The following is a 25,505-nucleotide window of genomic DNA, read 5'->3' as shown; positions in this document are numbered from 1 at the left end:
GCAGGGGACCACTATCTTGTTGACTTTTCGTAGGTCCTGCACTACTCTGTACTTGCCACTAGGGTTCTTGATGCCCATAATCGGGGAGTTGCATGGGCTACTCATTACTTCCTGTATGATGTTTCCTTCCAGCAATTTCTGTATTTCCAGGGTAACACCAGCTCTCACTTCTGCATTCATTCTGTAGGGTTTAGTATTGGGGTATACCGCATTGTCCTTTATTGCTATCTGTATGGGGTCTACGTTTTTCATTAACCCTACATCTTTCCCAGTAAAGTCCCATACCTCTGGCTTCACTGCTTCTTGGAGTTCTTTGGGCAAATCCTGCATGGTCATTCGTTTAATTTCTGAGTCAGGTCTGATTAACATTAATTTATAAATGCCGTCTTCATCTGGGGTCTGAATTTCAACACCCTTTGGTGTGCAAAAGATGGTACAATTCATTTTGCACAGCAAATCACGTCCCAGTAAGTTCACTGGACTAGTGTCGCAAACGACAAATCTATGCATTTCCTTAAAGTTTCCAATTGAGATCTCCATGGGCTTGGTAACAGGAGTACTAATCAATTGATTAGATACACCCACTACTTGGATGGCTTCTCCCGAGAGGGGTAGGTTTGGAACGTCCACTGTTCTCACAGTAGAACGGGTAGCGCCAGTGTCCAACAGAAAAGTGACATCATTTCCGTCAACCTTTCCTTCAATGTATGGTCCGGACTGGTCTACCGGCAAGGAGGCGCCAAGTACGCACTCCTCGTCCTCCCCTCTCAGGCCCCGTCAGTACTGGTCATCACAAAGGAAGGTATCGTTCAACAGATACTGCGAAGTTGCTGCATTTCTGTTCTCATTGCTTTCCCAGACTTCTATCTCATCACCCTCTGTCGCTTTTCCCCTATGTACTTGCTTTGGAGCTCGGGGCACCTGAACCGTTTTTACCTGTGGTTGAGTCTTTCTTGGTCTTTCTTTCTGCGTCTGTGGAGTTAAATCAGGTGTTTTGGGGTTATCGTCAGGCAAATAAGGACACTCGTTACGCCAGTGTCCAATTTCTCCGCACTGGTGACAGGGAAATTTCTTCATAGCCTCCTCCCTGCTCATTTTGGGCCGGGGCTTACCTCCTCCCCCACCCCCAGGACTTTGGTTCTGAGTGTTTTTGACCATGTTACTCAACTGTTTTTCCTGCTGTTCTGCGAGCTTCACCTGAGCCCACATGACCTTTTCCTTGAGTGCCTTTTTCTTTTCTGCCATCTCGTCCTCGCAGTACTTTGCGTACCGCAGGACCTCGTCTATCTTTTTGGAGTGCCAACAAATTTTGTTATCCTTTATCCACTGACAAATTTCAGGCCTTAAACCGTTTACAAACCTGTAAATGAAATGCGTCCTATCCTTCATCTCGATGTTATCTATACCACTGTATGTTTTAAACACCTGCAACAGCCTTTCATAATAGGAGTGCACTGTCTCGTCTCTCTCCTGCGTGGTTCTATCTATCCTGGTCCAATCAGTTTCCTTTGCTGGCACCTTATTTTTCAAATGCAGCATTACTTGTTTGTATTTTTTCATCACTTCAATCGACGGCTCCCCTGTGCTAGAGTCCCTCGGGTACTCCTCACTAGGCCAGCCTATGGCAATTTTACACTCGGTCCATAGATCTACCGGAACCACAATGTCGAAAAATCCATCCAGGTCTTTCCACAGGCATTTTTGCACCTTTACGAACCTTTCCACTTGCCGGTACCAGTCAACTGGCTTTTCGCGCAATTTCGGGAAATCGTTAGTAAAGGACACAATATCCTGTCTGGACCATGGAACGTGCACATACCTCCCACCTGGTACTTCACGCATGGGGCATAACTGTTCAGGCTTGTCTACTTCTCTCAAAGGGAACTCAGGGGTCGCTTGTCTGGATCGAGCCTCATCTTTCTTTCGTGCCCACCTGCTTTTCCATTTTTCCACGTCTCCCCATTTCTGCAAAACTGCAATCAACTCTTTAATCTGCAACTTTTTCCCTGACACATTCAAGTTCTCTATATCTTTGTCTGAGAATTCAGCTCTGTAAGGCTTTTGTAAGGGCTTGGATCTGGAAATATCTACCCCCATACTAGCTGCAGTGTCTGTCAACTTTTCGTGGAGCACCCTAGTACTTCTGGTAAGGCTTTTACACATAAACAGCAACTCTTCTTTAGAGTAGGTATTTAATCTGTCCAATCCCACATTTCCTGCCATTAATTCCTCTATTTCTACCCTCAGCTTGTAGAGGTCTAAAGGTTTCGTTTGCGGAGTCTGTTTTTCTAATTCACGACTCCAATTCTCAATTTCCTCCGGAGTTACCACAGAAACACTCCTAGTACCTGACGTTGATTCTAATTTAATTTCTTTCGCATTAAAAGGATTATGCCTCTTCTGCACTCCCTTCCCGGTCTGTTTGTTTGGCAGGTCCAAAAACACAACTTCGGACTCGCACTCACTGGACTGATCATCTATCAGTAGGGGCTCCTGCCTCGGCGGGGCCATGATAGGGTTCATAACTGGAGGGTTTGGACCTCCTTCATTATTCCCATACAATGGAACCACTGGTCCGATTGTTACCGGAATAGTCAAAGCCTCAGGACTGGTATTTAACTGGGAGATTTTCTGAATTATTTCTGTCCTCTGTCTAGCTAGGGCCTCTTGCTCCCTTTCATCTAGTACTCTTCCTAATGTCCGGTCAGGTATCATCTGTGGGGTCAGGTGAGGGGTAAGACTCGGGGCAGTAGGATGCGTTTCACTTGGTCCCCCACCATAATTTGGTTTTGGGAACAAAGTTCCTGTGCCAAATGACCTGCGCTCCTCCCCATATGGAGGCTGCAAAAAGGGCATTCCTGAACTTAATGGCTTTTCTTCGTTTTCATAAAGAGGTCCGGGGAAAAAGGCTCTTTCACGGGAATATTTTTCCTCCGAGCTCACGGGCACTCTAGGATATATATCTCGTACCTCCGTGGGTCCAGGATTCTCAAAATAGGGCAGTACTTGACCACCTCCCCCCCTACTTAGGGATCTGTCCTCCTCCTTAATAGATGGACGCTGGGGATTCCCTCCTGTACTGGAAAGTCGGGCTCCCTCATCATAAGGGGGCGGACTTCTCGTAAAGATGTCATCTAACAATTCATCGTCTGACTCTCCAAGCGCTCCCCAATGCTTACTCCTTTCTGTCTTTTTCTCTCCCGCAGAAGGGGTACCTGCTGGCATCATGGGAAACAGACCCTCAACAATCATGCTCTGTCTCCACTGTTTCATCTTTTTATCCCTGGTCTCTTGTTTCAGCCTTGGGTACCACTTGGTCAGACCTTTGTCCATTCGGGGTTTCTCTCTTTCGAAAGCCTCAATCTCCCATTCTTCTAATGCCTCATACTGCGTTAGTCTCGGTCTGGGATGCAATTCATTCATTCGGGTTCTTAAATTAAATAAAATCCTGCCATTGAAAGTACCGTCTAACGGAAAAGCCAATATTCCGTCATCTTTTGTGTACTTTACCCAATTTTCCAACCACACACAGGTATTGTACCCTCGGTCAAACATCATGAACGAGGCGGGAGTGTTCGGGGGCGGGACAATAACGCCCTCTCTGGATTTAATCGGTTTGTCTGTTTTGAAATAATTCTTTACCCTATTTACAAGGGACATCTTTCTCTTAGTCCCGTACATAATATCGTATCTATTGGCTTTCCACTGATCCCTTTCAAACCCTTGGCTTCTTGGATCGGGTCTAGTCTCTGGACAATACGAGTGCCACATACGATTTCTACGCTTAACTCTGTTTACAATGTCACCTCCAATCAGAACGCGCCTTGCAATTCCGTGCGACCAATGGGTGCACGCGTTCAAAAATAGTTTCGACCAATGGGTGCGCGGCCCCTTCGTGAGACTGTCCTCACGCTCCGGCGCTTCACCCCTCCATTACAATTCCAGCCCGCTACCCGCCCGCTGCTTCTACCAATCCCAGCGCGGCACGGAGTGACGTCAGAGATGCTTCGCGGCTGACTCCCTCCCTTCACAAGGTAACGGAAACTTTCTTTCTTTCTAAAGTGCTAGTGCTTGGTTATTTAACAACGAATACACATTCGCCACAGTGCTCAAGTGTCTAGACAGGAAAGATATCTGTTACTGCAAGTAAACTACTTCCATTTACTTTTCACGCGCTGCGGGTAGATCTCTTCCGCCTACCCTTCACTCTAGCATCGGTGAACCTGTTATTCCCCTAAACTCATCCACTCTTCCGGGATATATCCGAGTCTAAGGTTTCCCAGCGGACCCCTCTGCTTTCACCCAAGCTCCGATGAACCTGCTACTCTTCCGATGTGACCCTTACTAGGTTACGCCACTATGGGAATTTTGCCAATGAACCTCGTTACTGACATTTATTCACACATGTATTCAGAAAAAACCCTAGTTAGTGCTTCCCGGTTATCCTAACCTGCACCTAACTTTCCTTAAGCCTGCGACCTCAAGGCAATGGATTCTATTCACCACTTGCCTTTTCAATTCCCCGGGGAGTTCGGACAACAATGAACGATACGGTTTACAAACGCATGGATTAATACATATAACAAGATAAGAACAAGAATAACTATAATAAAACAATTCATGAATTTCAGCAGCGTATTCACAAGAGAGTGATCGGGTCCCTCGGAACAGCCGCTCTTATAGCAGCATTAATATACTAGCAGCTACCGACTTAGCTAGCCTAACTAATCCTGCCTAACCTTCAACTAGTCCCTAACCATCCTCTGCTAGCCAGAAAAACTGATAGAGCGCGCGAGGTCACCCAGCCAATAATTTCGCCGTTTCCGGCTTCGGGCCCATATACTTTCAATTCACACTATTCATTGACAGGGTGACTTCACGGGCTGCTACCAATTTGTGTGAATTTCCCTACTGTTATTACTCAGCGTACCCGACTTACCATCCACCGACACGGGTACCTATGACCTCAACGGATCAGGGAGCTAGCTGTAAAGGGAAAGGCAGCAAAATACCAACTCAAATGACATTCAATACTGTTGTAAATGACCACGGACAACTGGAAGTTTTAAAAGCTTTATGTAAAGTTCGTTTTCGTTGAGCATTAAGTTTACAAGAATAAGGCAATCAATAATCAAGATAACGAAAAGTACATAACTATAGAGAAATAAAGTCAGGGTAATCATGGAAATGCTAATATGAGATGCAACAAGAAACGCTATGCATTTAAGGTAAAAGTTCTTTAGACAGTTTAAGTAAGGCCGTTCTAGACCATATCAGAAAATGACAAACTGCAATGCAAAATATGATTTCTAAAAGGTAGGATAACATAGGAACAAGTTTAAGAAAATATGCAATTGACTTTACGTTTCAGTAGTTGCGGCAAAAAGCATGGAATAATCAACATGTGCAAAGGTGTCTTTATTAAAGCAAAGGACAGAAAAATAGAAAGGTGCAAGTTTAAGGATTTCAGAGCAATATTTACCTAGACTGGTGTGGAAACCAAACCCTGGCCACGGGTCAGTTAAGGACAGGAAACCCTCAAGGAAGGATACCCCTCAATGGACAGCAGATGCAGAATGGACACCCAGGAAAGGACAGGATACCCTCAGATTAGGAATCAGGACAGGACCTCAGGACAGGAACCCCTCAGGACAGGACCGCTCAGGACAGGACCGCACCCACAGTTTGGAAGCAACGCCTGCGCTCCACCCTCTCTGCAGCTATCGATCAAGACCCCGATTGGGTCAGCGAACTCCCAGCAAAGTGCTTCGCCAGCACTTTAAGGTTCAGTAAAACCTTAGTCTATGGTCAATTTCGGACAGAGTACTCCGCAGTGCTCTGTATCTTCAGTCACCTATTGAGTGCGATGGGTCAGTGACAGGTCAGCTAAACCAGACAAGTCGGACAATTTCCCTAGGTGAACCCAGGGTAGATATACAGTTTGGGGATGGTGTACCACCCCCCAATGTTGCAAAGTGTCAGAATCCCTCAATTTGGATTGGTCCTAAGGTAGGATTTGGGTAACACACCAATCATAACACACTATTTGGATGCCTAATTTGCATCTTTGGGTACCGCCTAGCAAGATTGGGGTTCCCATGAGAAACTGCAGGGAAATACAATGACAATTTACATTGTTGCAGAGTAGGGACACATGGCTCCATTTTCCTGGGTTTTCAGGTCAGTTCTCAGGAGCATCTTGCCCATCCCTGCCAGCTGGCCAAGTTCCACCAGTCAAGGTTGTCAGTTCCCCAGATGGAGGAGCATGCGCAGAAAGGCCCTCCAAGATGGCATTCGGCTCAGTCAGACCCCCATTCCCCGCGGTACATGAAAAGTAAGCGAGAACAAATTAATACATAGAAATAACATTATGGAAACACATCACAGGGTTTGTACTTTCAACTTATCACTATAAAATATACTTATGCAGTCTAAATGTTAGCTACATATAAACATACACAAGAGCAGTGGCCCGAGCAGTACCACGTTATTGGCAAAGCTATGTATTACGCATGCGCAACTATTTCCCTCCAAACCTGCAAACACGTCAGGACACGTGAGTGTGACTGACGCATGCGCAGACACTATTTCAAAGCAGCGGCCATTTTAAAAGACTCGAGTTAATTATTTTAGTAAAACACATAGGCAAGCGTCGGGAAACCTCGTTTAAACATAGAATAAACGTTAGTAAGACGTACAACTTATTACTGGATTACACACGGGCGAGGTTCATGAATAAAGCACGTCGCGAATGCGAAGCTTTGCTTCATCAAAGCTAAGGAGTTTAATAGTATTGCCTGGAAGGGGAGGGGGCAACAGGAGAAGATGTGATAGCCCAGGAATTAAAGCTGCAGTTTTACAGCAGAACGAACCCTCCAGCAAATAACATGGAGCGTGATAGCAGAGCAGCCTCTAAGATCACGCTCCATGTAATCAGTTTCCTGATAGCGAGAAGGTCTCCACAAGAGTAGATTTGTCTACCTCCAGCATAACCGGCAGCATGTCTGGCAACGTCCAGACGCGGACGGGCTCAGACAGGCTTGCCTTAGGCACGGCCGCTGCGCGTCCGCAGTGGCATCTTGTTTAAATGGGGGAGAGTGGCAAAACTAAACCGCTCCCTCCAGTCCTGGACGTGAGTCACCAGCAAGGCAGGGCAAAGAAAGCAAGTGTATGCCCTCCACACAAAGGGCACGCAGCTGCGGTAGAACAGGGCAAGTACCGAGGCTCACAGCAGGTAGGGCGCGCTCTAGTGCAAATGAAGTTAGAAGCGTGGCGAAAGTCAACAAACAGCAGTAAAAACAAGTAAAAGCAAGACTCACACAGCCTCACCAATGGCCGCTGCAGGTCCGCGGTGGCATCTTGTTTAAATGGGGAAGAGCGGCAAAACTAAACCGTCCCCTCCAGCCCTGGAAGTGAGTCACCAGCAAGGCAGGGCAAAGAAAGCAAGTGTACACCCTCCACACAAATGGCACGCAGCCGTGGTGGACATCTCTTCTCCTTAAGCAGTAGAGCCTAAAGTCTTCTGGGCAGTTCTTAAGCACTTAGTTCTGTTCTTTCAGGAAATTGCCCAGGCAAATAGATTTGGCCTTGTTGAGCATCCCGATACTTTTACATTTTTCCCCGCTCATTCATGTCCATGTTGAGCATTTTGGATTTGCCCAACTTAAACCTTCAAAGATCTAGAATGAATAGAAATTCTTCAATTCAATTGCTATCCGTTTTGGTTTTATTACATAACTTCAACGAGCATCTTCTAATTTTCTCATCAAGTAATTCACCTCCTGTCAGCAGAAAAGCATTTGAATTTGCTATTGCATTTAGCGATTTTTAGAAATAGTCTTGTTTATTCCGTGTGCAAAAAGCCTACCGCACATTAAACCTTTAATCCAGTAGTTTTTCTTAATACTAATTTGGTTTATGGGTGTACAGTTTTCTAACTTCTGACTTTTAGTTAACTAAATTTTACTTGAAATTTATTGTCTCTTTTCTGCCTCTATTTATCTGAGAAGTAATGTTACTTATTTTTTTTTTTTACAAAGGCTATTATTAGACCTCATTTACCTGTGTTAAGGGACATCCATTTCAATCGGATTTCTTCAATGGGCCAACATTAAGGTGCCCATTGCGATGTCGGTGGGGCCAACACCCATGTGCCGTCGGTCCCATCAACATTTCTAACTGCAGTCCGAACGCCGCATTAGGATGCACTCGGTCGGACCGCATTTGCCTAGGGACCGACCAATAGCTTCCAACTGGCTTGAGGAGCCCGTTGGGCAGTCCGTCTGATTGCATTCCCCACAATGGAGGTGGTGCCTTCTCAGGCACTGCAGTGGGGCTTACGATCCACCTTTCTGCCAGCTATTTCACGTCAGTTCTTCGACTTGAAAAGGCTGGCGGAAAGGCTTTTTTGGGGCCCTTAGTTGGGCCCCTGTGGCCCTCTACTATGGGCCCTAAGGGGCACCTGTGGTGCCCCCCAAACATCCCTGCATCTTGTGGCAGGCACCGCATGGTGCCTGCCGCAGGGTGCAGGGATGCTTAAACAGGCCTTTTGGCATTGAGGCTTGTGCTGCGGCCCTTTTGCGGGCCTCAACATAAGCCTCAATGGAAAGAGGCATGTTTCCGACTGCCTCCATGGTGGTCGGATCATAATTTGGAGGGCGCGACCGCCGACTACCTAACAGACGGGCGCTCGTCTCACCGCCATCGTAAACGGCCCCTATATCTCAGAAAATCATACATCTATAACTTTGTGTTGGATAGCAATCTGGTGTTTAACCTCTCATTACAATTATGTCTGCTACATATTTTACCTCTACAAATAGTACTTTTAGACTGTTCAGGAGAGATGAGAGTTTCTGATCTTTGTATCACATGTTCTGCATTATTGAGCTATACATTAGAAAATAGTCTGTTTATAAATAAATGTTATGTACCTGATCTAGTGTCACCATGTACCTATCAATCGTAGTCACAAAATATGGTGGAATTCAACATGAAACTGAAACTGTGTGATGCGTAACACAAACAAACATTAATTTATCCCCATGTGCATTTATGTAATTGTAGAATTTACACATAAAGATGAAATGGCACAGGGAATAACTGGTAAATAACAAATTCCACTTTTCATCAGAATGAGGAAAAACGCTAATCTGTCTCTTTGCTAGCAATCATAATATTGAAGAAAAAACAGCAAAGCACCTACCTTTCTGGTGCCATCTTTTGGTGCACCATAACATTCAAATTTACAGGTTTTCGTCATGGCAGAGTAAAGCTGCAAATATAGTGGTCAAAAAGCATCAGGCAATAAAGACATTCTACCGTGCTCTTTCTGAAATGTTCAAAAACATGAATATATAAATTTAGATTTATATATAAATATATCAATATAAATAAATACATTTTTGATACAGTCCACTGCACTCTAGGCACACATGGGTGACATATTTTGAGACATCAAATTTTAATAATTGATGCCTGATCCCAAAGACTGCTTCGTGTGAGAAAGTGTGAACATTGTATCAGCGAATTGTTACACAACACCTAGAACAACTGTATTCCCCTAAATAAGCCCACACACTTCTATCTCCTACAAATACATTTGAGAAAGCTGAAACTCTGTACACAGGTGGATTTTTCATATTTGCCAATGGAGTATTACAACAATTCACAGAATTAGGAATTTTGGTAAAGTGAAATTTGTATGTAGCTGTGTTGAACATGAGTACACAAAATAATTTGTGTATCAAGGCCTTAATAACAACCTCTTTAGGTGATGCAATGTATATTCCTCCTATTTCACAAAATCTCAAAATGTATTGTTAATAGTCATCTTGGCTCTGCCACTCTTACAAAGAGAATAAGAAAAAAGGATGTAAAGTGTCTGTCCGCCTGCACAGTTGAAGCAATTTAATGTTAATCTACCACACTCTCTCAATTGGTCTTCGATGCACACTTGTGAAACAAAATTGTAATTCTGTATGTTGATGCCATATAAGCGTACTAATTGAACAAAAGGATTCAAACATGTTAATGTTATCACAATAGTTTTGCTTTTGTTTAAGATTGCTCCAGACCATGTCATTCCTGCTCCAGAGGAAATTTACATATACAGCCCATTGGGAACAGCCTACAAAATTGTAGATTGTGGCGATGGTGCGGGTAAAAACTCAAGCATAGTCACAATGTAAGTACCCTTCATCTTTCTCATATGACCACTGGGTTAGACATCTTTTATTTCTTGATCTAATCATGCATTTGTGTTATTTTTAGTTTTATGATTTGGAATACAATGATGGGTACATCCATTCTAAGTATCCCCTGGGGTATAAAGCAGGTGAGATAAAAGTCCAAAACTAAGTAATGTTATCTTTGACTCTTACATTTTAACCTTATTCACTAACATTACTGCTCATGGTTCAGAATATATTGTGTATATTGAAAGTTGATTTTGCTTTCCACAGGCTGGATTCACAACTGGAGTCTGTATCCTCTTTGTAATGGCCTTTTTGACTCTTTACTGCTGCTACAGAGTCTTGAAATCACGGGCGTCAATACGTAAGAATTCTTGATTTTTTTACTAAAACATAGTTTTGTAGAAATAGATGCTCTTTGACAGTCTGAAACAAAGGTGTGCACCAGTGCTGCACATATCGCAGGAATCATAATATTAACCACTAACCATTGTATGTTATCAACTATTTTCCATATGTATTTCCTGCGTGCCTTAACATGGTTTTATAATTTGTGTATAATGTGAGAGAGGCACTCATAGGTGTCACTGAGGCCATAAAAATACAAAACTGCCTTTTTATTTAATTCCAGTACATAGCTTGCACGTGTAGCTGTTATTTCCTGCTGTATATGTTTCCATCAGCATGCTTCTGTGGTTTTAGACCGATATTGCATACATTGGTAACATATGGAATGGATGTTTCATTTTATACAAATACAAAATGTTTTGCCATGTCATAACTGATGACTCCATGGACCATGTTTCAAGACAGGAACTTGATTCTATCGGTCAGTATTTCAAGCCAAATCGTGGATTTGGGGTCATTAATTCACTAGTGACAGTTAACGCGAATATATTCCGGGGCATTTCCATCAACTATATGATAACTCACTTCATTACACAGTTATATTAAATGTTTATTTTAATTTTAGTAGAACAATACAAGGAAAAAAAAGAACATCAGCAAGCAGTGGTGCATCTGGTGGAAGACGAGGCATGCACAATCAATCATGACATAGCATTGCATTATGCATTGCTGAGGACACTGAACACACAGCACTACTCAGAAAATAGCCACTTTCATACCACAGGAATGCCTCGTCTCTCCACCTAGGTTCAACTGAGGCTGGACCCCCTGCTCGTGTGTCATTCCTCCCTCTACCCCCTGTTGCAATCCGAGTTGTCACTCTGTCCGTTACATCGTTAAATCAATACCTAATTCCATGTTTAGGAGTCTGTCACACAAATCCCTCCAGTCGGACAGGTCATCCTTCACCTTGTCTTCCCGCCTGTTGAGTTTCATATGGGATTCCTCTGCTTGGGACCACTCCAATATGTCTTTATGCCAGTGCTCTATCTACGGTGTCCGATTGCCCATCCCAGGTGATAGTAACCCTACTTCTAGGCAATACCCACACCAGTTGTAAGAATTTATATTGTACCTTCTGACCTTTAGGTTGTTTGACGTTGCCTAGGAGACCACACTGAGGAGAAAGAGCTATATTCAAGCGCTAGGTCCTGGCAATGCCAGTGACCACCTGTCTTGAGAAAATTTGGACCGAGCTACATTTCCATGTTAAGTATAGGAAGTCCCCACCACGGACACCGCAGCGAGGGCAGCTACCCATATGAGTCGGGGTCATGCACTGCAGGGTCTTAGGAGTGAAGTAAGTCCTATGGGGAAAGTTGTAGTAGACCAGTTTAAAGCTGGTGTTACACGAGACGGAATGTGCTAGAGCACTGACCCGTGTACAGTTCCCTTCGTTCAGTGGAGTGTTTAAGGGCCAGAAGTACGAACACATTTTCCCATAGACACAGAATGGGTAAAACTGTTTGATACATCTGGCCCTAAGTCCCATGCTGTGCGGGCCTGAGGAGGCAGCCCAGCTGCGTCTGCCTGCATGGCCCTGTATAGCAACGCTATCCGGTGGAGTCCGGAACTGTAGGTTAGTAAGATCCCAAGCGTTTGTGAGGGAGAAGGCGCTGCTGGATAAGTGGGCAAGGTAACCGTGGCTATTTCGGCCAAGCCAGCATGATGCAAAAATGACCAGGGGACGATATTTGGTGAGCCTCTTCAAAGCAGATAAACATCTCTCCAGGATATAAGTCCCCAAGCTGGGCACACCCACCCTCCTGCCACTCCTGGAAGAACATGTTGTCCACCAACTGTCTAGTCGGTTTTAGTGTCCATACCCCATGTTTCTTGTGGAATGGGGCTTGTAGGAGGCTGGCTTAGTATATGTGTACACGTATTTAAGTGATGCACCTTGCACTAATCCAGGCAACCCTTATGGTTATTTTAGTATAACCATAGAAAGCTCTCAAACCCCGGCGTCACCGTACAGGGAAGATATGTAGACTGTGACGACAGATACCCCATCTGAGTACAGGATGTACGTCCTGCGACTGGACAGCACTACTACTGTTGATCAATTAAGTGTAATGAGATGTGATGTGATTTTGTTGCAAAAATGTTAATAAAAATATATTTTTTTTAAACCCCTCCAAAAAAAAACATAGAAAGCTCTCAAAGTGGTACCTGTGGAGAGCAGCTTTTAGGCTAATCTTGAAGGCGTGTTAAACAGCTTGTTTCACCAGTTCAATCATGTAGCGTTGGTAAAATTAAAGAGAGAAACACAAAGTGTATTTATAAAATACTTCTATTTATTACACAACAATCACTACCACATTGGTATATCTCCTACACAGAGATTTGAACACAATACACCAAAAAGACTTTAATTGCAATAGGGTAAGTAGCATAAAATACAGTGGTCTCAAGGGGCAGACCAAACCATATATTAAGAAAGTGGAATGCGAACTGCAAAGGAGGATGGAACTTGGACTATAAGACCCAGAGGAGCCAGAGAGACAAAGAACCACCCAAGGTAACTACCCAGGAACCCCACGGAGGCTGTGTGCAGAGTGTGAACACAGCCACGGGCTCAATGGAAGTCAATGGAAAAGTCGCTGTTGCAGTTTTGCAGAAGGAGAACCCTTCCCTGAGGACCTCTAAGAAATTCCTTGGATGATGGAAGGTTGGAGAGCCACCCCACCATTGGATGCCCTGGCTACCAGGTAACCTACACCGGGGAAGCCAGGTGCAAAGGGGTAAAGAGACGTCGGAAACCTCTCTAGATGACAATGGAAGACTTGGAGAAAAGTGCCTCTGGCGAAGAAGTGCAGTGGAATCCAGGGGTTGATTCTGGAAGTGAAGAACCTGCAAGCAGAGGAGACAAAGTCTATGACACTCAGGAGTGACCAGGAGGTACGGAAGAGCAATGCCCACCAATGTCAGATAGTACAGATGAGTTGACGGTGACCTTGTAGCTGCAGCTTTGAGGAACAGGTGACGCTATGGAAGACCAGGATCCGTGTACGAGATGTCGAATGTCGGTGACCAGGGGGTTGGTGTCCGGCTGGACCATCAACAAGCCTTGGTAGCCGGCATTGGCGTGGAGAATGAAGGAGGAGCAATGTTGAGACCAGCAAGGTCCAAGAGACTCACTACAAGCAGGAGAGTCAGAGCGGGCCCTGCGCAAGCAGGCGATCCCACTGAAGCAGGTGAAGACCCTCAGGAGAACCCACAGGCTAAAGGCACAGGAGTCGCAAGAGGACCTGAAGTCTTCTATGGTGCATTCTCGGTTCCAGATGAAGTCCAGCAAAGTCAAAGTGCCCATGCGGTCGAAGAGTGACGTAGTTTCAGACTTGAGCCTTGTCTCATGACTAATTGAAAGATCCACCCACAGGTAAGCCCTTAAGTAGCCTAAGGAATGGGTCCCTCCCAGAGGAGAGGCTGGACAGAGGGGAGGATACTCCCATGTCCTTTGTCCAGGTTCGCACCAGAGCAGGAGGCAAAAGCTCCTTGAACTGGCTCAAACTGGAGTATGCAAGGAGGGCACCAAATGTGCCATTCATGGTGATCTGGTGGCATTGGCAAGCGCCGCCACCCTGGCCCAATACACTAAGTCATGTCTGAGAGGTGGTCACACCTCATTGTGACAGGGTTCCTTTTGTTCTACCTTCGCTCGAGCCTGTCCCTGCAGCAGGAAGGAAGAATCGTGTTTGTGGTCAGCAGCAGCACTAGCTTGCTGTCAGACCCTGAAAGGGCTCTTACAAAGAGTACAGGTGGGTACCCCAAGGGAGCCCCCCAGTACATGGGATCATACTTCCAAAACTGGAATCTGTGTTGGGATATGATTTCAACATGTTTGATACCAAACATAATCGTAATGACTGATGTCCACTATATGTATTAGAATGGCCGACTTAACTTACAAAGCCTAGAGAATTGACTCCAGGATTTGTAGGATGTCCTGCTTATGCAGGGGCACCCTCACACTCCTAACCAAGCAGCCTCCCCTCAGGACTGAAGAGTCTGCCATAGGGGTGACTTATAGGTTTTAAGTGTAGTGACCTCAGTTATAAGCAAACTTATATATTGTGAGAGGTGCAAGCACCAACTCACACAGGCTGCGTACCGCTTGTAGTCACAGTTTGAGTGGACTCCCATGGGTTGCACTGTACATCATGCTGCAGCCTCTGGAAGACCCTTTGTGTACCTTGGCCCTGGGAACGTTAGTACCATGAACTGGGGACGTACAAGGGTACACCAGTAGCCTATTGTGTATGTGCAAAAGTAGTTACCATGGTAAATTTAGGGCAAAAGAACAGTGACTGGATCCTGATTAGTAGGATCCCAGCCACAGACTAGGTCAAAAACACACTGACACCAGGCAAAAAGTTGGGGTAACCATGTAAGAAGGATCCTACCTTCCTACATACGTTTCAGAACAGTCTGCACAAATCGCTGCCAGATGAGAGCCGTGTGGCTGACTGTGTACAGAAGCTCCTTGGAGTTCCCCGAGCCCTCCATCAATAACTCTGGTAAATGTTCTGCTTCAACGCTGCCCGTTTGTAGTTTTTTTTCTACGCTTTTACCTGGGTCTAACAATCTGGCAGCATATTGAAGGTGTGCAGCATAAAATGCAAGTCAAGACGCAGGACTTCCAGTCCCTCATCCACGAACCTTTTAGTCAGTGTCATAAGGGCCACCCTACTGCGTCTTCCTGCCTAAAGGAGTGAGAAACAGATGGAATCAAGTTGCTTAAAGACCTTAGCAGGGAGTGGGCAAAGTGAGCTCTGCACTTTTGAAAAAGATATTTATAGCAAACATAAGATTAATAAGTGCCAAATCTCTCAAACAGAATTGTGAAGAAAATCAATAAACAGAAAATTATACGACCAAACATGTAATGTGATAGATTAAGCGACACAGTATGTAATGATATATAAAGGCTTTTTTATTATAAATAGATAATTACTTATTTTCTTTTTTGACTAATATATTCAGTTTTCATTTGGATAATGATTTCAGTACAAATAGATTATAGAAAAAATACAAAAAATGACAAAAGACGTAAACAGATACTACAGAAAGTCACAATGGATCGGTCAATGTTCTATTATGGTAGGCAAAAGCGGTTAGTTTTGACTACGCGCGTTTCGGCATTCTGCCTTCATCAGGTGACCGTCATTCGCATATAGACTCAACAGGACAAGGAACTGGAAAAAATACAAAAATATATAACCATATATACATATTAAAAGTTTAAGGTCGCATCATGGTGGTATTACATTTGACGTGCAATTTATACGCTAGAGAGAGTAGGTCACTATTTACAAAAAATATATATACATATTATAATACACTATATACAATGACGCAGCTCATATAGAAAAATACTTTGTCTATCTATTTAGGGAAGTTCATGTCTAGATACACATATATTATCCTAGTTGTTTACATGGCATCGCAATGTATGTGAGAACAGAATATAGTCCTAGCCCAATTAGACTCAAAAAGACATTTGATTGGGCAAATTTTCATGGATAACCAACATTTCTCATCAGACCATTAGTTACAAACAGGATATGACTCCCACAGACCCCTAATATGGATTCTACCACTATTCTGGCAGGGGGGGATGTGAGCCACTATAATTATTGATATAAAAAGTGAGAGCCTAAATAGAGTTTATTTTACATATTAGAACTAGTTTTTAAAAGTTCACATTACTCTAATTATACTTACATATTTATTGTATCTGCATAGTTTGGAATTTAGTTGATGGAATCTTCTATTGAAACCTCATCTGGCTTGTTATTTATATAGATTGTATGAGTCAGGCTTAGCGAGAATCCTGGACAGGATGAAAATTAATAGATAACAGTTCAATAGGGGTGAATAACCTCTATGTAAGTGATAGATATAAGTTTATCGTAAGAGTTTCCCATCTTCTAATTTTGCATTTATAGAGTTGTCTATTAAAGTGTACAGAGTTTAATTAAACCAGGGTAAATATTTACCGCTTTCTTATTCGCTGCTATTCAGAGAGTAGGAGGTTCCAATCATGGATAAAGGTAATAGCTAGGAAATAGTCTGAATCGATGCCCAAAGGTCGATAGTACAGCTATATCTACCTGAAAAGAACATCATGGATATATGTCAATCTAATCTCTCACATTAAGTGGGCAGTTATACAATTTAGAGTACTTAAAGTTCTTAATTTGATAGTTTACCTTATGGTAGGTCAAACGATATCTTAATGGGATAACATTCCGGAAACCGGGAGGGAGGCCGACATGTCTACGAATTAGACATGATAGTTATTCTGTCAGGGTTAAAGAAGCACATAGACGTATAAGGTAGTATTACAGCGGCTATGTGGATTAAGGTTCAAAGGAGTGAACAGATAATACGATACCTTGACAGGGAAAAGAATTTCCTGTTGTGTGTATATTTCTCAAATGTTGATCGACTCCGTATCGGCAATGTTACAAAGCCTGCAGAGGCAAGACATAAGACAGAGTAAGGGGCATGCTAGTATCAGCCATAATGACCATAGTGCTAAAGACTAAAGTTCCGCCGTCTTATCGTGAGGGACCTTACCGTAGTGAAAACTGGTATCATCGTAAGCCAGACCTCCCGGTAGAGTACTGGATTCAAAGAGATTAATAGGCTGCATTTCGATGTATATATACCTAAGCGGGAACCTGCCAAGTGGATGCATAATTACTTACACCTGGCTTGATCTCGGCGTATGTTGGAAGGCGTCATCTATCCGTGATACTACTATGTAGAAGTAGACAGCGGACTGATCAAAACAAGGGCCAGTGGTAAAAATAGAAAACGGACTCCACATGACGGTAAACGGGATAGAGTATGTGGTAACCTATTCAGTTCTAAAGATTTTTACATCATAGTGTTACAACCCGAATTTCCAGAAATAAATCTGAAACGTCTTTTGTTTTGTTAGGATGGATTTATATAGATAGACAGTATTAAAATCAGTGTCAATAGTGACGGGAAAACATCCAGCTAATGCAGTTGTCAGGGTCCCATAATCCTACAATGAACTGACATGTATAATTTAAATCATAGTGGTCATATCTATATAGATCTGAATCAAAATAGAATCTATAGATTAGTTAGATGGAGAATATCAGTGAGAAAGTTAAATCCAATGTTACATAGCTGAATATGGTAGTTATAGATAAAAAAAATCTATAATATCATTGTAAGTAAATATCGGTGCAGTGATGAAAATCCCATCTATAGCAGCTTTTCATAGGATCGCTTGCTCCCAGGGAATATCCAGGTTGAGGCCTCTGGCCACAGTATCCAGAGAAAAGATCCAGAAGACCTCACGTTTTTTACGAATCTTATCTGGGCAAAGGCCATCTCGTGCCTCAATTCGTTCCAGAATAATCCATCGGATATCTTCTGGTTTATGGTTGCACGCCACAAAATGGCCCACCATAGGTGCATTCATCTTGCGTGTCCTTATTGCAGATTTGTGCTCTGTGAGCCTGGTGTAGAGAGACCTGGAGGACTCGCCAACATAGCCCATATTACACGGGCATATGAGTAAATACACTATGGTTTTTGATTTACAGTTCACCATGCCCTTAATCTGTATTTTAACTCCATTGTGTATCATTTCAGTTGTTTCAATTGCCTGAGGGCATACTTTACATGTTCCACATCTGTAGTTGCCGATTACTGGATCTAGGTTGGTTAAACTCCTTTGAGTACAATCTACCGATGTGGGCATGCGTGATCTCACCACCATATCTTCGATATTTTTATTTTTGCGGTATGCAAAGAGTGGTTTAGGCAATTTTTCTTGGATTGTTTTGTTTGCATTCAAAATATGCCAATTACTATATATTATTTAGCGTATTTGGTTATTGAGAACAGAATGTCTAGAGACAAATAGCAGGTTAGTCACTTGTTTAGGTTTAGTACCATGTAGCAGATGTTGGCGGTCATAGTATCTTGCCCTTTTAAAGGACTCTCGTACTAGCCGATGGGGGTAACCGCGCTCCTCAAATTTTTTTCTCATTGTTATTGCTCTATCATCATAATCCTTCAGTTTAGTGCAGTTTCTCCTCAGCCTTAAAAATTGGCTAAAGGGGATACTGTTTTTTTGGTTGGACGGATGGAAACTGTCATAGTGAAGGATTGTGTTACGAGCCGAAGGTTTGACAAAAAGGTCCACAAATAGTTGGCTTTGATCATGTTTTATGGTAATATCAAGGAATTCCATCTCGGTATTGCTTATATGTGCAGTAAATTTCAAATTTGTGTCACAGGCATTGAGCCAGAGAATAAATTCATCCAGAATATCCTCTGTGTCGTCCCAAACAAAAATTACGTCGTCAATATATCTTGACCAGTAGAACACGGATTCGAAAAATGGGGCTATTTCATTAAAAATGTTATATTTTTCGAAATGTGCCACATAAATATTAGCAATAGTAGGGGCGCAGGCCGCGCCCATACTCACCCCCTTAGTTTGTCTATAGAGGGTACCTCTAAATTCGAACATATTATCTTCAAGGACAATTTTTAGACAGTCTAGTATGAAATTAGTATTGCAGTCAATATCGTATGTTTCGATGAACCATTTCGTTGCATCTATTGCACCTAGATAGGGTATGTTGGAGTAAAGACTCTCAACATCAAGAGTCACAATCCAAAGTGAGCTCTGCAACACATATAAGTTTCTCAGGAGTAGTACCATTTTAGCTATTGCCATCCTGCCATAAAGGAGAGCGACAGTGTGTACCAGAAGGCCACAAATGACCTCAAGGCCCACAAGAACTTATTACTATTCTTTCTTTATTCGGTTTTTTAAAATGTTTAAAAACCATAAAAGTGACAGACATAAAACATAATTGTATATATCATAAGAATCATATGTCAGTACAAATTCATAGTTGACAGATTTCCAAAAGGGCCAGTAATGGATTCTATACAGATGATGCTAACAATCAATAATTTTAAGAACAGTTCCACTTATCAAAGGTTTGTTCTGTGTTTAAAAATGCATTTCAGGAAATTAGCCACATGATCGCAAATATATTCTGAGTCTAAGAATTGCAGATGCAACATTGCTAGGCGACATTGTCTGATACCCCACGTTTTTAAGAGTGGTAACAGCCACAGCTTGCGATGATCATGATAAAATTTACAGAACAGTACTGTATGAATCGTGTCTGCTCTGACATATCATCACAAGGACAAAGGGGAAGTTTTTGATCCCAACAGTTTTTTACGGGAAAGGCAACTAAACGATGGAATATGTTTAGCCTGAACCTCGTCAAAAGAAGACGTTCAAAAACTTTAAGATCGTGTAGCAGATAGGTGTGAATTGACGGAGAAATCTGTACCGCCAATATGTGTTGCACAGAGACTTTATTCGCTTCTTTAACAAGGTGGATTTCTTCCAGGTGTGCCAATGCCGTTGCTTTCAAGTCCTTCTTCGGGAATTCACTGATTGTTTCTGGGGCGGTGTAGTATTTCCTTAGCCCTATGTCGGTCATAAACTTTTTAACATAGGAAAGCCAACTAATTTTCATAGCATAATCTAAGGACAAAATCTGCCTTGTTAAAATATTTTTTCCGACGACCAAATACGTCGCCATAACAAGAGTGGCTGAATTTTTGCCACATCTTCTAGATAGTGAATTCCCAGCTCTGTATGGCATACAAAGGTAGAAACACATTTGGGTGCCACTAACAAAAAACGTAAAAATATATTCTCTGCCACTTGTAGGGAGCTAATATTAACATGGGCCCAAACTCCCGCCCCATACAATGCTATTGCCTGACATTTTGCACTATAAATTCTCAGGAGTTCTGCTGGGGGCCTTTTGCCCAACTTCTGGGAAAAATTAATTAAAGCTACAATGGCTCTCATGAAGAGATGTTTTCTTGTCTCCACTGCAGCTTTCCAATTCATTTTTGCATCAATTAAAATTCCCAAGTAGGGGTACTGTACCGTAGTTTCAAGTTTTTGATTTTTGAGAATAATGTCTTTAGGACATTTTTTCCCTGATCCTGTCACCATTACAAAGGTCTTTTTTATATTTATGTGCAGGTCTAAGCTCCCCATAAAATCCACATATCTATTCAAGGCCCTCTGTAGTTCACGTGGAGTGCGCGCAAGGATGACGGCATCATCCGCGTAGAGCAGAGCGGGTATCGGCCGGTCTTTCACTCGGGGCAAGTCCTGACCCCTCACCAGCATCGCCGCCTCCAATCCATTGGTGTACAGCGAAAACAGAAAGGGGGCCAGGACACACCCCTGCCTCACACCACGCTCCACTCCAAATGACGCCGACAATTCACCCTTCACAACAAATCGCACCCTAGCAGAGGCCTTCGAATATAGCTCCCTTAAAAAATCTATCAATGAGGCGTCGACCCCCATTTGGGAAAGAACAGCCCAAAGCTTTGCATGACACACGCAATCGAAAGCCGCAGACAAATCAACGTATATCATGTACAGCTTATCCTTTTTTGCACAAACATATTTCCCCATAATCATTGATAAATTTAAGGCCTGTTCGGTGGTTCCTAGACCCTCCCGAAACCCGAACTGAAGATCGGAAAGAACACCACCATCATTCGCCCATTGCTGTAAACGCTCGAGTACTATCCTTCCCACCACCTTGCCCAAAGAGTCCAACAGTGATATTGGTCGGTAGCAAGATACATCCTGCCGGTCTCCTTTTTTAAATATTGGCACCATGATGGACTTGGACCAAGAATCCCGCAGGCCCTTCACTGCTACAGCCCCAAACACCCTGGTCAGCACAGGTGCCCACAGGTCCATATTATGCTTAAATATATCTACGGGAACCCCGTCGGGTCCCGGGGCTATCCCATCTTTACTGGCGTTTTGAGCCTGAAGTACCTCAAGAATCTCGAAATCTAGCAAGATAGGATAAATGACCCTGCCTGAGCTAGGGTTAGGCTCTACCAAGTTTTCTAATGCGGTGCTATTTATCTGGAATATTTTTGAGAAGTGAGCCACCCAAGCTGATTCCTCTATGGCTACTTCAATACTTGGAAAGGTGCTATCCTTTACTAGGAACGGAGATTTGACCACCTTCCAGAACGCCTCGCTATTTTTTTCCATGGAGCTACTATGGAGTTGCTCCCACAGTTCTTGCTTTAGCTCTACCTTCCTCTTTGAGCATTCGATCTTGTATTCCTTTCTAAGCCTACTTATTTCAGGTTGATCTCTAATAGGTTTATTAAGCGCAGCCTTTAGCCTTTTACAGGCCGCAGTACAACTATGGTTAAACCATCCTGGTTTTGTGTGTCGGTTACTTTGAGTCTTAATTGTAAGTAGTTTTTTAATTTTTTGTAGGATTACTGCAAAGTTGCTTAGAACCTCCTCATCTGTGGCTGTCAGGTCTAAGCATTTAACAAATGAGAAATATGCTGCTTCTATGACCTTTTTAGTCATGTCCCCGGGGTCAACCTTCTCCCATCTTAGGGAGTAACCGTTGGTCTTGTTTATATGCAATGTGTTCTGTCTTAATACACTTGCAATTGCCTTTGCAGAAGGGTGAATATATGAAACGACCAGGTCTAAGCTGAGGGCAGAGTGATCACTTAAAGTGTTAACTATCGTGTTAAAGCCCCCAACTCGATTACCCAAGACAGTTGATATTAGGACATAGTCAACTGTTGTTTTGTTTCCCCGCCCCAAATAAGTTGGATCAAACTGACACGAATTTGGATCAACTTTGTTCGCTATCGTAAGACCCAAGACTGACAAAAGTTCGTTTAAGCACTGCCCCATGTTAGAATGAATGTAATGGGGAATAGGGACATCATCTTCATCCACTTGGCCACAGATGTTACTATCATTACGTGGACACGGATGAAGATTAAAATCCCCCCCCAGATAATGCTAACGTTAGCTCTAGCGCCAAGGTCCAGCGTAAGCTGTAAAAGCTTATCGCAGAGGTCACGTAAGACCCTCACCACCTCCTCCTCCGAAAGATTATTATAGAAATTTAGTAGGAGGATGATGTCTTTCTTATTGAAGGAGAGCCTGAGGAGCTGATAATTTGTGTCAAAAAAGAGAACCGATATTTCTAACCCTCGCAGAGCATTCCCAATGAAAATATTTAGACCACCCTTAGGCCTTCCCCTAGGACCCGCACTAGCTGCAACAAAGTATGTTTTATATCCATTTAGGTGGAGTTCAGTTATGGCCCAAGTCTCCTGGAGACAGATAATATTGTAGTTCTCCAAAAGACTTAGGGCCCTACCGTCCTCCACCTTGGAGCGGAGGCCTGCCACATTCCAAAAAACAAATTTGATCTTTGTAAGTGGAGGATCACTCACTGTCCGGGTGGCCACGGGTGGAGCAGAATCAGGTATCACGTTGCGGATTTCCAGGGGGTTCTTTGTCGGTGATGGTCAATCGACCATTTCCAGGCAATTAAATCTATTTGTGATCGGAATTCCTCTCCAGCCGTCTGTGTAAGATGGATCCCAGGTAGGATTTCCGATCACATTACCTCTCTGTGTCTCACAAAATCCGATCTGACTTCGCTGGCCTGCACCATGCCAGTTCCCTTCATGGACCTTGGGAAGACAATTCCTTGGGGGATAGAAAAGGGAGAGAGGCCTAGTTTCAATGACTACGTTCTTGTTTGTGGTAGGCCAGGAACAAATATGTTCCACTGTTCTTGGATCATCGAAGTTAATCAAAACACAATCGCCCTGTGTTGATTTCTTACCATGACCCACCCATGGAGCCCTGCGTGTCATCAGGATTTTACTGGACTGGTACGATGGTAACGGTCGGTTAATATTAAGCCAGTGTTGGACTTTGTTTTTTAGGGGCCCGCTGTGTTCCTTTGTGGTTCCTGACAACTCCGGGACACCAGTCATCACCACCACAAAGGGACTAGTCTCAGGAGGGAGGTGGACAGCCAGTCATTCAACTTCGTCTCTGTTTCTCCTTGTTTCATTCCAACTCGGGGCAGGATCCTTAACACTAACATTCTCCTGACTTGTCTGGACTATGGGTTCTTTTGGTTTTACAGCACTAGATCTCTGCGTTAATATGAGGTTTTTTGACTTTGTGTTTGCTCCTACAATAGGTGTTTTTTTACCCTTGACACGTTCAGGCTTGTTACTGGGGGCTGTAATTCCCACAGTCTGGACGCTACCATCCTGAGCTTGATTCTTAATAAGAGTGCCATTTCGACCACTTTATTTTCGATAGAAAGGAGTCTGGCTTCTAGCGGGAGAAAGTATGATTTAAGAATCTCTCCCAGTTTTTCGATGTTATTTAGATCCCCTGGCTCGTTACTTGTGGATGCCAGATCTCTTTTATCCAGAATATCTTTCCTAGGGATGTTTACCGACTCTGCCCGTCGCTTATTCTGGCCTCCCAGGGGGGCTTTCTTCGTTTTTGCACTCTGCTTATTTGCTACCTCTGGAGGGGCATTAACCTTTATTGACTTGGTATTCTCCCTTTTTTTCCGTACCGCGCACTCCCTCCTCCCCCTCTGCCTTCTTATGACCTCTGGGGTGGGAATTAATTCCAAGACGGGGGTCTTTTCCAAATCGGACTCTGTTAGATAATTTGTAGATAGTTGAGAAGCTGATAAATCAACCACATTAGGAAGGCTATGCCTATCAGCATGTATTTCTGTCCGCTCTTTCCCATCACGTTTCTGGGGAGTTCTGGCGGAAGCCAAGTGGCCCAAGGAGGATCTCTTTGCTAACGCTAAGTCTTGGGACACTCTGCGTTCCATCAACGAGATTTCCTGGTCTATGAATGAATTTGCCCTTGTAATAAAGCTGTCTATGGGACCTATTAACTGACCCCCAACTGCCGCTGTTTTACTCCGACTTCCCTGTGTAGACATGGTAAATGATAAAACACCCAGTGAACGCAAAGGATGGATCTTTTTGGGGGCGGAATAAGTCACTAAATAGTTACAAACAATACACAGTTCATCAAACTCATATATTATTTAACCAATAAAGTTAGAGAGGTGGCCCGGTCCGGTCTCTCACGGTCTCTAACGGGCTTAAACGGGCCCGCCCTTGGCCCGGGCTTCGCCCGCGCGCGTCCCACGATGCGGGAGCAATCAACTGCTAAGTGGGCAGAAGTAGGTGGGCGTGTCCGGCCGGTAGGAGGCCGCAGCTGTGGCTGGATCCGGGCTGCTGGTCCTCGCAGTCCCGGTGAGCCCCTCACGAATGGCAGCACAGAATCCACAGAAGCACACTGCTTGCGAGCGGCACAAGAACTTATCCACATTTAGGCAGTATTGCTGTGATCTGGTGTGCGCAACTTGGATGCTGGCAGGTTGGCCTCTGGCATGCCCACCAAGGAGGCGAGAGGGAATGCCAAGTACTTGTGATTTAGGCGAAGACCTGATATGTTGCTGAAGTCATCAAGCAGCTGCAATAGCCGTGGCAAAGCAACCCTGGGTCAGAAGAGGTAAAATAGGGCGTCCTCATCATCATATAGCAAAATCACATGTTACACTCCACCAATTAGTATGCCCCAATCACACATTTCACTGTGTGCCCTTATGGCCCAGGCGCTCTATTGCCAGTGCAAACAAGAGAGGAGACAGCGGGCATCCCTGCTGGGTTCCCTGGGCCAGTGTCCATGCTTCCGAGTGTTAACACCCCAACCTGCTCTCTTGTGCTCGGGTCTGTGTACAGGAGCCGGATCCATCTGTCGAATCGAGGTCCAAAACCATGACCTGTAGTACCCGGATTAAGTAACCCCATTCGATGGTGTCAAACGCCTTTTCCAGTTCGACTGCCACCAGTGCTAGTTCCTCATTTCGATGTTCGGTCTCATGTAGGACATGTGACGGGTGCCTACGGTTCATGCGAGTACTTCTCCCCGGTATGAAGCTGCATTGGTCC

The 25,505-nt window shown here is 43.8% G+C and overlaps 1 protein-coding gene across 1 annotated transcript in view; it reads left to right on the top strand.

The window, feature by feature from the left end:
- SLC38A9 (solute carrier family 38 member 9) overlaps positions 1–25,505 on the top strand; it is a 396,909-nt gene that overhangs the window by 69,942 nt on the left and 301,462 nt on the right. Inside the window, exons 4-6 of the mRNA XM_078675090.1 lie at positions 10,065–10,186; positions 10,273–10,336; positions 10,464–10,557. Coding sequence (XP_078531216.1) covers positions 10,065–10,186; positions 10,273–10,336; positions 10,464–10,557 — 280 coding nt within the window. The remainder of the gene's footprint in view (positions 1–10,064; positions 10,187–10,272; positions 10,337–10,463; positions 10,558–25,505) is intronic.

The sequence above is a fragment of the Lissotriton helveticus genome, chromosome 2_1, assembly GCF_964261635.1.
Source record: "Lissotriton helveticus chromosome 2_1, aLisHel1.1, whole genome shotgun sequence".
NCBI lineage: Eukaryota > Metazoa > Chordata > Amphibia > Caudata > Salamandridae > Lissotriton > Lissotriton helveticus.
The sequence above is the reverse complement of the archived record's forward strand: the minus strand, read 5'-3'. Positions and strand labels throughout refer to the sequence as shown.